Here is an 18,407-nt window from a genome sequence, read left to right as displayed (position 1 = left end):
CCCAGACCTTAAGAGGCCAGTGTTGATCAGTGGCTGTCCAGGTCTTTCACAGCCACTGACACACTGGCAGCACAATGATGATGTCTCTGACTCTACTGCTGGCCACCCTGGGGCTCCTTCTTCAGGGTGAGACTCTCCTCTGAAAACTTTGCTTCAGGATGCAGCCAGGTTCACCACAATGATGTTCTGCTATGATGGAGAAACACTGAAACAAGCAGCATTGACCTCCTTCCATCTGTTCCTTCATGTTAAAGAAATGATCCTTGTTTCTTCCAAGCTGGATTTGTCTCAATAACCCTTCTCCTCTTTTTCATATTTTCAGATTCATCAGGAGAAATCATCCTGACTCAGTCTCCTGGATCTCAGTCTGTTGTTCCAGGACAAACTGTCTCTATCAAATGTAAAACCAGTTCAGGCGTTAGCAGCTACCTCCACTGGTACCTTCAGAAACCTGGAGAAGCTCCTAAACTCCTGATTTATTATGCTACAAACCTTCAGTCTGGAGTTTCAGATCGTTTTAGTGGAAGTGGATCTGGGTCTGACTTCACTCTGACCATCAGTAGAGTTCAGGCTGAAGATTCAGGAGTTTACTACTGTCAGCAGAGTAGCAGCAGCCCGCTCACACAGTGATACAACGTCGTACAAAAACCTCCCTCAGCTGCAGAGGAACTGATCTGAATCAACAGCTGCACTGAAACTAAAACAGCAAGAGTTTTACTAAAGAAAATGTAGTGAATAATGATCAACATTGAATATTTTACCACTAAATGTTCAGTATTTGACCGGAAAGTTGTACTTTTAATACTTCCATTAAAATAGGCTTGGAACCATTCTGCTGAACATAAAAGCTAACCTCAGTTAAAGTATGACAATGGAAACTAAAACAGTAAATATTATTTACTTAATGATTTTATCTCCTACCCTTTTTTCTTTAATCGCAAACATATTCATTAATGAAATAAATTACAAAATCTTACAGGAATGAGATCCAATTTCCTTCATGTAAAATTGCTCATTATTCCACTGTAACATATTTTATTCATGCTGTGTTCTCTGTATTCAGAAGGACAAACGTATTTTATGATTGAAATCAAAAAAGATTTTTGGATTAATTAATTCACTAACGATTTCAGTCTTTCCTGTTTTCATGTCGTTGAGTTTTCTTTGTGGTTGAACTCTTCAGTGGAAGCAGCATGCAAATATTTCCAAGGTTAGAATGACACTTCACACTCATTTCATACCTGTTTACGCTGATGATATATTGCTCTTGGTTTCAGATTTAGGAAATATTTTTGGGACTTTTTTGTTTAAAGGATTTTGAGAATTCTTTGGATACACAGAATAACAGCGTCAGAGTTCTACCATTAACACCCTGCAGTAATAATAAATGACTGGATTATACTTCATTGAAATGTTACCGGGTGTCTACCATCACTGGTTCTGAGTTCCGACTGAGTTCATACTCTTTACTCTCTTAATATACAGCATATATGGATATACACTATATTATGTAGTCTGACACTTTCTTTCTAAAGTCATCATGGAGAAATTACAATATTTTTATCAACTCAGTTTTCATCTGGATGTAATTCACTCACCCTGACACTTTTCAAATAATAAAGATGAAAACGACTGATGTGATGAAAAGACTTTTATTATCTAGAAACACAGAAACATTATTGAAACGCTCGACAAGCTCGTAAATACTGCTACTGAAACAAGTCAAATAAAAGAGAGAGAGACAGTGTTACAGAGAGCAGGGGGGGAGCAGTAGCAGAGTAAAACCAGTAGCAGAGTCCCAGGGAGTCGGGTCAGGACTGGGAACACTGGTCTCTCCTCAGCGTCTCTGAGACCAGAGTCTGGGAGCCCTGGGTGGCCTCACAGGTCACAGAGCCCACCTTGCTCCACTGGTCTGCAGTGAGCGTCAGGGTGCTGCTCCAGCTGTAGCAGCGTCCTTGTCCAGCACCCGGGGCTGCTGCTCTCCTCCCAGCTGCTGCTGCTGCTTCTGCCTCTGCCGTCCACCTTCCAGGCCAGATTCCAGTCTGAGGGAAGCCCTTGTTGGCCAGGCACATGAGCGTGGCCTTCCCCCGCTGCAGCTCCTCGCTGGAGGGGGGCAGCACGGTCAGGGTGGGACGGGCATCACCTAGGAGACACCAATCAGCTTAGAGGACAGGGACCACACAGCCATCAATCAAACACCAGCCACTTTGACACCTTCACTGTGTGAGAGTGGGTTTTCTCCTTTAAGGAGTTTCTGTCAGATGTTTTTTCTGCTCCATCAGTCACTCACTCACACATTGTCTCACTTCCCTTGAAGAAGCCTCTCATGCATATCAGCACAGAGAGAGTCCTCATATGAGCTGAAAAATAACTGACGGCCAAATTAAAAATTCGGACAAATCTAAAAGAAAAAACAAAACGAAAAAAGCCTCAGAAAAGTCTCAAGATTGTTTAAAACTGGGGTAAAAAGAAGCAAACATCAGAGATTTGACAGACGTTTAAAAACTGAGCTTCAGTCAGACTGTTCAGAATAATTTGAACTCACCTTTAAAACAGCTGAAGAAAAGTGGAGATTTAAAGACTAAATTTTCTACAGTAGGATTGTTCTCGAATCTTTCCTGCCGTTCAAATTATTTGCTTTTCACAAATGAACGGAGACATGTAAAGAAAATTTGAGTGAAGCTGCTCTGAGTTCAGCTTCACGGTTAAACAGGAAAAATGAACAATGAAACAGAGATTTTAAGGTAATTTACATCAAGCCAATGGAAATTTATATCTCCTACAAATGTTCAGACACAGCAATTATAACCTGAACTGGTGATACAATATTTATTATTTGATCAGAAACTTACTGCCAACATCCAGTCTGGTTCCTCCACCAAAAGTCCACCACAGTGATACAAACTGACTGAGTGGTCGCACAAAAACCTCTCACTGTAGAGAGACACGACTCTTTGACTTTGTCTGACAAAACTAAACCTGCAAGTCCTCAAGTTTCCCTCATCTAAACATCTGATTACATGATTTCTTTTATGGACCAATCACGGCTGTTGATTGGATTTAACTTTTACGTTTTAAACACAAAACTGTATTTTTGGATGTTGGCAGAAAACTTCAGGCAAAACAGTCATTTAGGATGTAAAATCAGATGTTTTACTTTCTAGAGAAAAATGTACGAGTGAAAAGCAAAATATTGTTTGTGACATTATAAAATACATCGAAAATTGAACTTACTGCCAACATCCAGTCTGGTTCCTCCACCGAACGTGTACCACAGTGATACAAACTGACTGAGTGGTCGTACAAAAACCTCTCACTATGGAGAGACACGGCTCTTTGACTCTGACAACAACAAACTCATCAAAATCAGTCTCAGTCTGTAAAACACAACTGGTTGATATGAGACTGAACTTTAACAGACTGCCACAAAATACCAAAATTAATTGTTTTGTTTCATATTCATGATATTTTTAAATGTGTCTTGAATTAAAACTGAGTGCTGTAGATGTACTGAAGCTCCATATATGCAATGTAACAAATGTTTTCCGTTGCAGAAAGACTGACACTGTCATAAACATAATGTAATCTGAAACAGGAGACTAACACTAAATGTCCCTGAAAATAAATGTGTTGGCAGAGGATCAGATTTAGCTTCGGACACAAACAGCGTATCAAGATTTTCAGCAAGAGCCGCGATATCTAAGTCTGAGAGGTTAAGTTGCTCCAGCAATGACCGATTTCCTCTTACTTCCTTTCAGGTTCTGACATTTTTTATGACTAGATTTTATTATGAACAGAAAAATTAACCATCTTTTTTCAACCAGAGTGGAGTCTCAAAATACAATGTTAAAATGTACAGTTATCTATCGTCTGCAGACATGTAAAGAATCAGTTTCATCTGTCATAATATTAATCAACAGCATCATTCATAGTCTGAACAATGGAGGACCCAGGATGGAGCCTTGTGGAACACCAAAACTTAAACTCATAGTAGCTGGTTAATAATGAACAAATGAGCAAAAACATCTCTGCCTGACAGATAAGGACTGAACCAGTTTAACACTGTGACTCAAGCTGGAACAGGTCTACGGAACATCTATTAGCATATTGAAGCTGGCAGGGTCAGAGGCTGCACTGTATGTTTTTTTTCACTGCGTTCACACATTTTTCTACATATAGAGACCATGTCACAAAACAATCAAAGCACCAACACCACAATGACCCTTCAGTGCTGCAACATTGTCCTACCCAGCCAAAATACCAATGCCAGTTAGCAACAGCTGTGTTCAGCCAGTGACTTTCTCAGTAAAGGGTTTTGATATTCTCATAACTATACTAATAAGCTGCAGGTGTAAGCCTCCAATAGGCTGATTATAGACGGTTTGGGATATTCAAGACTGAAGTTTCAAAAGACAAATGTTTATTCTGAATGTAAATCAAGTTCCAACATAAACATTTTGACAGTTGTGTTTTATATTGTCAGAAGATTTTGAAAAGTGTGTTCAATGTATTGGTACCAGTACTTTTCTAACAAATATTTCCACTTTACTAACAAGTATTTTGGTTTGGAATAGTCACGTTTGGTTCAACTGAAAAAAAATTGAGAAAGAGTGTAAAGGATAATTTCTCGTTCTCCAGGTTCAATCTCACGTCTTTAACCGCTTTTCCAAGGGTTGTCTCAGTGCTGTGGTACGTGAAGGAGCTGGAGTTAACTTCATGTAATATGCATTCAGTTACTTAAAAGCTACTTCAATCTTAAATACCTCAGTGTGGATGATTTTAAATGTAATGTGAGGCAGGTTTCTTATCCTACTGATGTTGTCTGCATTGTTTTCATTCTAGCAAGGCTGGTTTTATGCTGCAGTCTTGACCAGAATTCTGACTGTTTCATCTGAAAGAGGCCTTTATTTGACAAATAGAGAGAATTATTTTAAACAAAATGATTTAATTTCAATGACTACACACCAACTTGAGTTTCTGTAAACCTGAAGATCACCACGTGTTATGTCATGCTGCAGTGTCTACTCTGCAAACCTATTTAAATGTCTTTTGAGGAAGAAATGGCGAAGTGTCATCAGAGGTCTAAAGTCACATGTCAGAGACAATCATTCAGATCATTTAATGAAGAAATGACTGTTGAGTATTTCGCGGATGAAGACCTGCAGATACCAAACTAACTGAGACAAAGTCAACACTTTTGAGGCAGTGGTAGAGAGCATTGAGCTAATCCCAGTTTAGGTCTCCCAAAACCACAAAAACCAGTGTCCCTAAACACAGCGTATATACATGGAAGACCAAACACACGACATTCCTCGGAGGCAGAGGGGGCGTAATGAAAAAATCTGATTCAGAGTTTCGATTAATCTCCATGAGGATGATTTCAATCATCACTTGTCCCAGCAGTGAGGAGGACGACATGTTGAGGACAGCTACAGTTCACTGACTCTGTGCGTTTGCATATGTGTCCTGCCTCTCTGCTCCCAGACCTTAAGAGGCCAGTGTTGATCAGTGGCTGTCCAGGTCTTTCACAGCCACTGACACACTGGCAGCACAATGATGATGTCTCTGACTCTACTGCTGGCCACCCTGGGGCTCCTTGTTCAGGGTGAGACTCTCCTCTGAAAACTTTGCTTCAGGATGCAGCCAGATTCACCACAATGATGTTCTGCTATGATGGAGAAACACTGAAACAAGCAGCATTGACGTCCTTCCATCTGTTCCTTCATGTTAAAGAAATGATCCTCGTTTCTTCCAAGCTGGATTTGTCTCAATAACCCTTCTCCTCTTTTTCATATTTTCAGATTCATCAGGAGAAATCATCCTGACTCAGTCTCCTGGATCTCAGTCTGTTGTTCCAGGACAAACTGTCTCTATCAGATGTAAAACAAATTCACGTATTAGTAGCTGGCTCAGCTGGTACCTTCAGAAACCTGGAGAAGCTCCTAAACTCCTTATTAATCGAGCTACAACCCTTCAGTCTGGAGTTTCAGATCGTTTTAGTGGAAGTGGATCTGGGTCTGACTTCACTCTGACCATCAGTAGAGTTCAGGCTGAAGATTCAGGAGTTTACTACTGTCAGCAGGGTAGCAGCTTCCCGCTCACACAGTGATACAACGTCGTACAAAAACCTCCCTCAGCTGCAGAGGAACTGATCTGAATCAACAGCTGTACCGAAACTAAAACAGCAAAAGTTTTACTAAAGAAAATGTAGTGAATAATGATCAACATTGAATATTTTACCACTAAATGTTCAGTATTTGACCAGAAATTTGTACTTTTAGTACTTCCATTAAAATAGGCTTGGAACCATTCTGCTGAACATAAAAGCTAACCTCAGTTAAAGTATAACAATGGAAACTAAAACAGTAAATATTATTTACTTAATGATTTTATATCCTACCCTTTTTTTTTAAATCACAAACATATTCATTAGTGAAATAAATTACAGAATCTTACAGGAATGAGATCCAATTTCCTTCATGTAAAATTGCTCATTATTCCACTGTAACATATTTTATTCATGCTGTGTGCTCTGTATTCAGAAGGACAAACGTATTTTATGATTGAAATCAAAAAAGATTTATGGATTAATTAATTCACTAACAATTTCATTCTTTCCTGTTTTCATCTCGTTGAGTTTTCTTTGTGGTTGAACTCTTCAGTGGAAGCAGCATGCAAATATTTCCAAGGTTAGAATGAAACATCACACTCATTTAGTACCTGTTTACGCTGATGATATATTGCTCTTGGTTTCAGATTTAGGAAATATATTTGGGACTTTTTTGTTTAAAGGATTTTGAGAATTCTTTGGATACACAGAATAACAGCGTCAGAGTTCTACCATTAACACCCTGCAGTAATAATAAATGACTGGATTATTCTTCATTGAAATGTTACCAGGTGTCTACCATCACTGGTTCTGAGTTCCGACTGAGTTCATACTCTTTACTCTCTTAATATACAGCGTATATGGATATACACTATATTATGTAGTCTGACACTTTCTTTCTAAAGTCATCATGGAGAAATTACATTATTTTTATCAACTCAGTTTTCATCCGGATGTAATTCGCTCTCCGTGACACTTTTCAAATAATAAAGATGAAAACGACTGATGTGATGAAAAGACTTTTATTATCTAGAAACACAGAAACATTATTGAAACGCTCGACAAGCTCGTAAATACTGCTACTGAAACAAGTCAAATAAAAGAGAGAGAGACAGTGTTACAGAGAGCAGGGGGGGAGCAGTAGCAGAGTAAAACCAGTAGCAGAGTCCCAGGGAGTCGGGTCAGGACTGGGAACACTGGTCTCTCCTCAGCGTCTCTGAGACCAGAGTCTGGGAGCCCTGGGTGGCCTCACAGGTCACAGAGCCCACCTTGCTCCACTGGTCTGCAGTGAGCGTCAGGGTGCTGCTCCAGCTGTAGCGGCCGTCCTTGTCCAGCACCCCGGGGCTGCTGCTCTCCTCCCAGCTGCTGCTGCTGCTTCTGCCTCTGCCGTCCACCTTCCAGGCCAGATTCCAGTCTGAGGGGAAGCCCTTGTTGGCCAGGCACATGAGCGTGGCCTTCCCCCGCTGCAGCTCCTCGCTGGAGGGGGGCAGCACGGTCAGGGTGGGACGGGCATCACCTAGGAGACACCAATCAGCTTAGAGGACAGGGACCACACAGCCATCAATCAAACACCAGCCACTTTGACACCTTCACTGTGTGAGAGTGGGTTTTCTCCTTTAAGGAGTTTCTGTCAGATGTTTTTTCTGCTCCATCAGTCACTCACTCACACATTGTCTCACTTCCCTTGAAGAAGCCTCTCATGCATATCAGCACAGAGAGAGTCCTCATATGAGCTGAAAAATACCAAACTACACTGCAAAGAAAAGAAGCACATTTTTATTTTCAACAGATGTACTTGATATAACACAATTTAATGGAAACAATAAAAGACTGAAATTTGTTTTCAGTTTTTATCTCTTTTTTTTTCAAAGTCCTAGTACATTTATAATGAAACACATTTACAGTCAAAATTATTGAGAGGGCAACAGTTAATCAGATCTATTGTTAAAAGACATTATCAGCCAAAAATAACTGACGACCATATTTAAACGTCAGAAATATTCAAAAGAAAAAACAAAACGACAAAAGCCTCAGAAAAGTCTCAAGATTGTTTCAAACTGGGTTAAAAAGAAGCAAACATCAGAGATTTGACAGACATTTAAAAACTAAGCTTCAGTCAGACTGAAGAGAAACTAAACTGACTGTTGCAGGTGGAAGCTACTGCAGAGACTGATACAGTTTACTGAGGACACACAAACACATACAACATACATCAGACTCTTCTCTGTGGATCAGGTGTCTGAGCAGAGAAGCTGTCAAAATCGTCCGAGTGCCTCCTATTGGCCTGGTTTTGCACTTTCTGTGTAAAAAAATTAGTTTATTATTCAGTATCTCACACACACAGTCAGACAGAAGCAGAATTACAACATAAGTAAGATCTTTATACCAAGGTACTGCGATTAAATGTCAGATAATCTGAAAAAATGGTAATTTATACTTCAACATGTAAATGTTTGTGTGTGACAAAAAAACTGGGTGATGTAGGAATTGAACCTTTGTCCTGTTTGTGACAAAAATGTTACCTATAATTTAGTCAGTTTGAAACTATTCTTGTTTTCCTGCCCAGTTCAAAAATAATGTTTTTTCGTCCTATTTATTTTTTTCGTCCTCTCCAGGCTTGTGTCCATGCTTTGATCTTTAAAAGTGAGATTTCTCTGGTATAATGTGGGTTCAACACCCTGTTTGAATTGGCCGGAGCAGCGGCCGGGACACACCACCTGCAAAAATGGGCGGAAGCACAGCGCCGAGGGTGACATAAGGTGGTCAGACAGTACGTTGTGTGGACTGAGCGAAGCAGCATTTACAGAGAGTCAAACTGGAAAACATCCTGAAGTGTTCGATCTACAGCCAAATCTTACTTGTCTTAATCAGTGTTCTTTTGCTATCATAGCCTCATGTGTTGTAGAATTCTTATGTGATAATTGCATGTTTCAAATTATTTTTGATGAGACGTGATTTTGTTCGTAGAAAAATAAAAGTATCCCAGTGAAAACCGCTGCGGCGTATGTGTTGCTTCCACCACAGTCACGCTGTGGTGGCTGCCTTGTTAATAATTGCGATTCTTGGCGCTCGTATCAATAACAGCACTCGTGAACTGAGAGAAAGCAGAGAAGGAGGGGTAGACATGGGAGAGGAGAGAAAGAGAGAGAGTGCAGCCAATCCCGGCTGACATTGGGCCAGGGGCGGGGTACACCCTGGACAGGGCCCACATATAGGGACAAACAACCAGTCACACTATGTAATGTATATAGCTATGTTATGTAATGCAGCATTACATAAGCATTTAATAAATTAATAAAAACACACTGTAATATCGTCGTAAGCAGAAGGTTTGTTAAGTGTTAATTGATGTAGTTGTCAACAACTTTGACTCCTCCTGACAACATCCATAAATCGATGCTAGTATACAAACAGATAATGAATGACAATATAATATGACACATTTATTGAAAATACTGTACATCAATAAACAGTCAAAAAAAAAATCCTGACAACTACATTATAGTGTAATAAGTGATAAACGGGGGAGTTAAAGTCAAGTGTTGCCAAAATTTTAAGTGCTGTGAGGTATATGGTTGAATTTGCAGGGATAGATTTATGTGTTATCATAGAGGCCCTAGGTCGGGGGACCTCAGAGGAGGCCTCGCAGTCTGAAAAGATAGTTAACGCTTTGAGATTGAAACCATACGTTAGTGACATTTCTTAGGAAGACAACGGCCTATTTAAGAGTCGTGGTCAAGGCTGGTTTCCAGAGATGGTTCATTGGCTTCACACCCTCTCACGAGCAGACCTGCAGGTGCTCAATTTGACGCTGTACTTCTTTGTAATAAACCTTTATATGCAATCGAGACGGTGTCGGCGGATCTCCTTCATCCTCTTCACATCATCATCACCACCTAATAAACTACAGTTACCAAAACGGTGCAAATCCAAATTTTATCTGTGGTAAATTCAGACAAGACGAAAATCTTTGGGTGCTACCAGCTTAACGGAAGGTTCATGAATGAGGTAGATTTGGTGGTGAGGAAGAGTGAACGCACGTCCGAGTCAGACTAACAACAGAGAGAACGCCGTTTATCTGTTTCTCTCTCCGGGGGGAAATGTCCAGACTCCAGGGTCTGAGGGTTTTCGTCAGCCAGCGGCTCAGCGCGGCCGTGGAGGAGATATTCGGACATTTAGAGAAAACCATCACCGAGTGCGAGGAGGAGATGGACCGCCGCCAGAGGCTGCTGGACTCGGCTTTCAGACCTGAAAAGACACCGCGGAAGGAAGGTGATTTTTTCTCTCTGCGACCGGAAACACATTTGTCGTTGCGTGAACCACCAGTGATGGATCCAGGATGAGAGGATGGACGGGCTGAGCGGTACTCCACTAGTGTTTGCTGTCACGACGGTAAACATTTAAGACCTAATCTAAGACTTAAAACCAGAGGGAAACGTTGTACCACAAGGAGAAGAAGTGGTCTATAGAGCAAGGGAACAGATAAAGAACTACTCAAGTTCAAAAATCAAACAAAAAAGACACACGGAAATTAAGAAAATGACATTGAAAAGATGTCCACATTATATTCATTACAATACAAAGATAAAAGACTATTTGAGCAAATACTGTATAAATGTGCAGAAGTAATGACTTTCGACAGCTGAGGCAGAATTGTGACTCATTAAGAATCATAGTGAAGTTGGAGGATTTAGTTAATGTGTTATACACACTGTAAACATTGTTGTAGTTGTGTGGGTATAATGGCAACACTATATATTAAATGCATAGCAGTGTTTATATGGGGCATACTCTGCACATTACATATATCATGTGCAATATGTTGAGTTTTGTTTGGCAGGATTTTGTAAAAAATGCAAAGACAGCGAACACTGTGTCCATCATAATAGGACATGTCCGTCATGGAGGTTGAATGTTTTGAACGTGTGAAACTGTATAAGACGCCAGACAGCAGGTTGGCGCTGCTGTCTGATTGATCAATCAATTGATCAATTATATATAGTGTCCAGTCAGTTTATTAGGTATCAGGTACACCCAGCTAAGACGAATGCAGTCTCATCCAACAGTCCTGTAATAAATCCGCCCTTCATGAAGGTTACGTAGTTCAGGTGCTGGTTCAACTCTATGATCATGTCGGACGCTGCGGTTTTGCTATTTTGTTATGTACTGACAGGTGTTGCTGTTATTTTGATCTCTCCCAATGAGGGCAGGCTAAATAACAGATTCACCACAGTAATCCTATTCAGTGACGAGACGAGGCACACCTTCCCATTGTTGCTCCGTAGTTTAGAGTAAATGAAAGGCAGTTATTGTCATTTAAATACAATAGATCCACAAATATTAACACTTATTGTGGGAAATATAATTAAAGCGTGATTCGGTGTGAAATCCAACGCTGAACTATTGATCTAAAGCTATTGTGCATCAAGTACAAATCCAGCCCTGCACTGAAGGAGCGTTTCCGTCCAGTATAGTATTTAATTTTGGGTCAAAATAATTTTTTCATAATGTGTGTGTGTGTCTGTATTTCAGTGTGTCATGCAGACATCCGGCAGCTGTTGGTGAGTCAAGAAGAGGTTTCCCCTGAGCAGCAGGAGCCGAGCCCCAGTCTGGACCAGGAGGACCCACCAGAGCCCCCACACATTAAAGAGGAACAGAAGGAACTCTGGACCAGGCGGGAGGGAGAGCTGATATCACCAAGCTCCCAGACACTCCTGACCCTGTGAAGACTGAAGAGGATGACGAAGAGAAAGCCCAGTCCTCACAGCTTCATGAAACCCAGACTGAGGAGAAAAGAGAGGGAGAGCATTTGAAACCAGAGACTAAAGTGGAGGACTGTAAGGGATCAGAACCAGCCAGGAACTCAGATCTAGATAGACATTTACCACTAAACAACGTTAAGACTTCACACTCTTCGGAATCTGAGACTGAAGACAGTGATGATGATTTCAGGGGGATCAGAGAACCTCAGTTAGATTTAAACACTAATGTAATGTCCTTATAAATGATAAGAAGTGTAACACTAGAGCAAAATCATACAGCTGCTCTGAGTGCGGTAAAAGATTTGGCCAGAAGGGGACTCCGCAGAGACACGTCAGGCGTCACACCAGAGAAACCATTCGGTTGCACAATTTGTAATGGCCATTGTAGTCAGAAAGTGACATCAGAGCAGCACATGAGAATCCACACTGGAGAGAAACCATATGGTTGCTCTGTTTGTAGCAAAAGATTCACACAAAAGCGGCATCTGAAATGCCCCTCGATGGTCCACGCGTGGGAGAAACCGTTCGGCTGTGGTGTCTGTGAGAAACGATTCACCAGACAGTCGTGTGTCAAAAAAGTGTGTAGTTGAGAGCAGCAGCAACAGCCTTAAATACACAGACACAGGGAAGAAACCGAAGCTGGGGTATTGATGGGAATAGAGTTAATGGCGGTCAGAAGCTATAATTTTAATAAATAATGATAATTCTTTATCTTTTTACCTTATAAAGTATTTTTAATACATTGAAATTCTCAACATTTAGATATTTTTACATTATCGTCATTATTATAACAAATGTGTTGTTGAGAAGAGCAGCAAGTAGCAGAACCGCTTCTTTAAATCCTGATGGAAAACCTTTCAGTTGATACATTTATGGTAGAACATTTACAGATAAGAAGAATCTGAAAAAATAAATAAACCATATATTAGAGTAACCATTCTGTGCTAGTATTTGTGACAAAAGATTATTATGATTGGTAATGACAGGCCAGAAGCCGTAATCATATTGCTGACAGCAACAGCCGCAAACAAAGCTGCAGGTCAGAGGAAACGATAAACCAGTCACATCATAATAGTTCCAGACTCAGAAGGAAAAAGCCAAGAGCTCTGTACAGTATTGAAGTTTGGGTTGCAGCCACATCTGCACACAATGAATCCCAGCAGGCATCGGGGTAAAATTTTTGATAATTGATGTAATTTTCCTAACACAGCTGCTCGCTGCAGTTTTTGTCAAACAGGAAGATATAGTGCATTTGTTTTGGGTCTATTTTCAGTGGTGAATTAATCCACATTTTGTTGGTTGTTGGTTTTGAGCTGCGCATGGGATTTATTAAAAAGAGAAAAGTGTAGAATATCAGGAGCCTTATCCTTTAATTAGCTCCCTTGAATTAATACTGTTAACTCATTATAGCAGTAAGTTAAAGGCTGATGTAGCTGCTTGGGTCAGTTAGTGAGATGCACCTTGGATTTTGGTGGCAGACTAGCAGCTGTATTTTAGTACAGAAAACCCTGGAAAAGACTGAATTAACTTTGTTAAAATAGTATCATCTAGTTATGACATTAGCTCCAGTCATCTTTATCCTTTTGTGCACTCCTCATACAATTTAGATGCAACATTGGATGTTACATTTGCACTATGTTTTAGTTTTTTGCTTAGCTGCTAGACACGCTAGCTGCTGTGTAATGTAGTGCAAATCTAACTATGGAAGAAGTCAAGTCATGGACAATTTAAAGCCACAATTTGTTGAAAGTTTTGTGGTCATAGCGTCTTTCAAACCAATCTGACAGTATGTGGTTTTGTTTGTAGAAAAATGAAACAGTCCCGGTGAAAAGTGGTGCTGCTATGATGAAATACAATGTGGTTTTGATTTTGGACTAAAACGTGTGGATATACTTTGAGTTTGGGCTGTTTCACAAAGCGTTGCGTTACCTGTGGCATCACTTAAACTAGCGGTTTGAACTGGATAATTCAAAAAAAAAAGGAAAATTGGAGGCATTATGAGATGATTAAAAGGACAGGAACCAGAAAAAAAACCTTTGAAACACTAAATTCTGTTTATTTTCAGACTCACCAGGAAACTAAATTGAATTGTTGGATAATTTTGCCTCTTCAGTCGTTAGGCCTCTAAAAATAGAATGGAAAAACAAATCACTCTTGGGTGAACTGGTCACAACATGTAGACAAAAGCAATCAACGATGCTGAAAGTCCACTTCAGATGGTTTATGTTCTTTGTGTGTACGAATTATTATTTTGAGGAAAGAAGTGATGTAAATTGGGGGTATGAATTACTAATTTATGGATAAAATAACTCAGGAGAACTAGTTATCAGACGTTTTAGGCTTTAAACCTGCCATGCTCCATGAAATTGTGTTAGCTTACATTAATGTAGAGTAACATCAGAGAGACACATTTCTGTTGCTGCTCCTTCAAATTCAGCAAGATTCCTCCCATGTCAGTGTCATTGCATTCAGCTGCTCAGCGGAACAGAATACTCACATTAGATTATAGCAAAAGGCTTTAAACCTTTGTAATAAAGGTTATTTGAGATGGGAAATGGATTTTTGTCACATTTCTTTGTTGCTTTTGCAGATAATAACGCATGGCATGAGAATGCAAGCAGCATTCAGCATGGAATCAAACCAACACCCTTCTAGTGAGTTCACATTAGCACACATCTTTTATCATATTTTTTAAATCATATATCTAATTATTACAGTCCCCCTTTTGCTTTGTTAAAACTCACATCTTACTCAGGTGTAAAAAGATTAATCCGTTAAATCTGTTAATCTGACTTTCCTACTGTAAGGAACAAGTAAAGTCAGGCTGTAGTTCCACGTATTTAACACTAGAGGGCAGTAAATAAGATAAAGAAAACAGTTTAGTGGTGCTGGTTAAAATTGTGTTCTCAGATTTCATGTCAGAGTAACGGCACTGACATTTAAATCTTACAATACCAACATTTAAATAAACTCTGCAATAAAGAAAAAGATGGGGCCTAAAACTGACGCCTGAGGCACCTCATTGATGATATTTGTCCAGACAGATAAAGAAATGCCTTTTATAACAAAGTAGTTAAAGGAGTCAGGCCTGAATTACACAATCTCATCCCAAATATACAGTCTGTAATTTATTGTGTCATACAAATACAATTGCCCAGCCTAAATGGAATTTTACAACAGTTGCAATGGTGAAATATTTGTCAAAACAGAAATTACCACATGAAACTACCCATCAAACAACTCTGTCTCCCATCAGAGGCTCTGCAGAAAATGTGACAAAAATGGATCTGTTCCTTAAACACAGCTCAAGTTTTTACAGTCATCCAACCAGCAGTGTAAATCCAATACATGAGTAAATGTGAAAACTTTATTTACAACAGTTGTAGAGATATTTCAGTCTGGACAGAGGTCATGCCACCAGTGTAGCTAAGAACAGAGGTTTCAGAAGAGATTCATTCAGCCTTAAGAGCTCAGCAATACAGGCATTCTGCAAACCTGGAACAAGATGCAACATGGAACCATTTATCAGGGCCGAACACAACCTTATGTGCTGCTGCTGCTCTGAGCAACACACCTGTGACTTCGGACATGTGTCTGTTGTCTAAATCTTTTCCCACAAACATCACAACTGAATGGTTTCTCCCCAGTGTGGATTCTTATGTGCCTCTTCAAGGCTCCAATTTGACTAAATCCTTTTCCACAAACTGTGCAGTTGTAAGGTTTCTCCCCAGTGTGTGTTCGCATGTGATTTACTAATGTTGTTTTGAGAAGAAACCTTCTTTTACAGACTAAGCAGCCGATTGGCCTCTCTTCATTATGACACTTTGAGTGCGTGAACAGGGACGAACGCTGTGTAAATCGTCTACCACACAACGAGCAGCCATGAGGTTTCTCCCCTGTGTGGATTCTCATGTGTGATGAAACATCTCCACTCCATCGGAATTGTTTGTTACAAACTGAACAGCTGAAGGGCTTCTCTCCTGAATGACATCTCATGTGGGCTATCAAGTGATGGTAGCGAGTCAGCTGTTTACCACAGACTGAGCAAGTAAACGGTTTCTCCCCTGTATGGATTCTCATGTGCTGATCTAGTGCCCCCTTCTGCCTGAAACCTGCATTACAAACTGAGCAGGTGAATGGTTTCTCTCCCGTGTGAACTCTTAGGTGGTGCACCAGAGGTCCACTCTGTGTGAAGTTTTTGGCACAAACCGAGCAACTGAATGGTTTCTCTCCGGTGTGATGTCTCATGTGTCTCTGCAGAGTCCTCTTCTGGCCAAACCCTCTACCGCACTCAGAGCAGCTGAATGATTTTGTTCCAGTATTTCCCTCCAAATCATTTATAGAGACTATATTATTATTCAGAGCGTTTAAATCTGATTGAGGTTCTCTGATCCCCCTGAAATCATCATCACTGTCTTCAGTCTCACATTCCGAAGAGTGTGAAGTCTTAACGGTGTCTAGTGGTAAACGTCTAACTGGGTCGAAGTCGCTGGCTGGTTCTGATCCTCTGCAGTACTTTCCATCAGCTTCTTTTGCCGCCTGTTCAGTTGAGCTGCTGGCTGGAGGCTCTCTGACTCCCTGAAGCTGTGAGGACTGAACTTTCTCTTCATCATCATCATCTTCAGTCTTCACACGGGCAGGAGTGAATAGGAGCTTGCCGATATCGGCCTCCTCCAACCCTTGAAGCTGCTCTTCCTCATGACTGGTCCAGACTTCCTCCTGTTCCTCTTTAACATGTGGGGGCCCTAGTGGTTCCCTCTGGTCCAGATAGGAGCTCCACCCCCGTTTCTCAGCAGGAACCTCTTCTTTAACAACTACGAGCTGCTGGACATCTGCAGGAAATAATGATGTGACAGCAAATTAGTACAAAATACAGAGAGGAGTTTTTTAGTGTTATAAAACGCTGGTTTTTTGTTTGTTTTTTTGGTTCAGTCAGCTACCTCCATTTAGAAAAATAAAACTGGTCATAGTTTTGAATAATACAAGTATCCCAGTAATCAAAAACAAACACTGAGAGGAGCTTTTCCACATTACACACTGTGGACTGAAAACAGCTGGATAACAGTGAATACACATTTTTCATGGTAAACACGGAAGTCAACATGGCGGAGCTTTTTTTTTTTTTTTAGTTTAATATTTGTAAATATGCTCGGCTCTATTCCTGATATATTTTCGTCGGTACACCTTAGCTAGGACGATGACAACTACTTTATTCATGTCCTCCAGCCCATGACAGAACAGTCTAGCATGTACCTACGGTAGCCTGCATGTCAAGTTTCACATTTTACCGTCAGACTCACGTGTTATTGCCTTTACAGAAATCTAACATGATCATCAGTAATGTGAAAACTCAATGTAAAAACTGGTCAAAGAAATACAAATAAAGGACAACCCCCTTACGACCGTGGTTGTATTTTGTCGCGTCGTGTGTTTCTGTCATCATTGAAAATGTAGAGGCGTGATGTGTGACAGGTGTGTGAAAACAAACTGAATTAATCAACTGAAGCCTGAACTTTGTCTGACAATGTCAATGATGCTGTCATGCCACACACTCTTTCCTGCCCCTAGCCCTGTTTCCTGGCAATTTGCTTTTATTTCAAATGTCCCTCTTTCTACCTTTTCTCTTTCTTTCTCTTTCTTTCTCGCTTTTTCTTTCTTTCATTCTTTGTTCTTTCTCGCTTTCTCTCTTTCTTTCTTTCTTTCTTTCTTTCTCGCTTTCTCTCTTTTTTTCTTTCTTTCTATCTTTGTTATTTCTTTCTTTCTCGCTTTTTCTTGCTTTCTATCTTTGTTCTTTCTCTCTTTTTTCTTTCTTTCTCGCTTTCTCTCTTTTTTCTTTCTTTCTATCTTTGTTCTTTCTTTCTTTCTTTCATTGTTTGTTCTTTCTCTTTCTTTCTTTCTCGCTTTTTCTTGCTTTCTATCTTTGTTCTTTCTCTCTTTCTTTCTTTCTTTCTCGCTTTCTCTTTTTTTTTCTTTCTTTCTCTCTTTCTTTCTTTCTCTCTTTTCTTTCTTTCTTTCTTTCATTCATTCTTTGTTCTCTTTCTTTCTCGCTTTCTCTCTTTCTCTTTCTTTCTTTCTCTCTCTCTCATTCTTTGTTCTTTCTCTCTCTCTCTCTCTTTCTCTCTTGGCCATATGGATTTGAAGGATATCCAGGAACATAACGCAGCATAAGTCTCCTCAATAACAATAATCCCAAAAAGTTTGTCAACTGGTGCAGGTCTAAACATGTGAAGTAACTAAGTACATTCACTCAAGTACTGTACTTAAAGTACAAGTACCTAAAACTTGTACTTGAGTATTTCCATTTTAAGATACTTCATACTTCTACTCCACTACATCTATTTTAAAGCTTTGACTCACTAGTTACTTTGTAAATTCAAATTATTGATAAAAAATATAATCCACAATTTAAATTACATCACCTATATGTTAAACTGCCTGGCAGGATATAAAGTAGTTCAAATTAGTGCCGCTTTCCCTGCTGCGATACTGAAGTGATACGTACATGAATGCATCAGTAATTATAATCCAATAATAAC

General features: G+C 40.0%; 4 gene segments (V, D, J or C); 2 read left to right on the top strand and 2 right to left on the bottom strand.

Annotated features, from left to right (window-relative positions):
- Positions 1 to 63: 63 nt before the first annotated feature.
- Positions 64 to 985, top strand: LOC120786652. The segment is given in 2 exon segments: positions 64 to 126; positions 323 to 985. Coding segments are annotated over 2 exon segments (360 nt in total).
- Positions 986 to 1,658: 673 nt separating this feature from the next.
- Positions 1,659 to 3,768, bottom strand: LOC120786478. The segment is given in 3 exon segments: positions 1,659 to 2,143; positions 2,853 to 2,884; positions 3,749 to 3,768. Coding segments are annotated over 3 exon segments (384 nt in total).
- Positions 3,769 to 5,524: 1,756 nt separating this feature from the next.
- On the top strand, positions 5,525 to 6,113 carry LOC120786642. The segment is given in 2 exon segments: positions 5,525 to 5,605; positions 5,802 to 6,113. Coding segments are annotated over 2 exon segments (360 nt in total).
- A 1,024-nt stretch (positions 6,114 to 7,137) lies between these two features.
- LOC120786657 lies at positions 7,138 to 8,169 on the bottom strand. The segment is given in 1 exon segment: positions 7,138 to 8,169. A coding segment is annotated over 1 exon segment (264 nt).
- Positions 8,170 to 18,407: the final 10,238 nt, after the last annotated feature.

Source organism: Xiphias gladius, chromosome 24 (genome assembly GCF_016859285.1).
Source record: "Xiphias gladius isolate SHS-SW01 ecotype Sanya breed wild chromosome 24, ASM1685928v1, whole genome shotgun sequence".
Classification (NCBI taxonomy): Eukaryota; Metazoa; Chordata; class Actinopteri; order Istiophoriformes; family Xiphiidae; genus Xiphias; species Xiphias gladius.
Note: the sequence above shows the minus strand (reverse complement) of the source record. Positions and strands in the feature narration are given on the sequence as shown.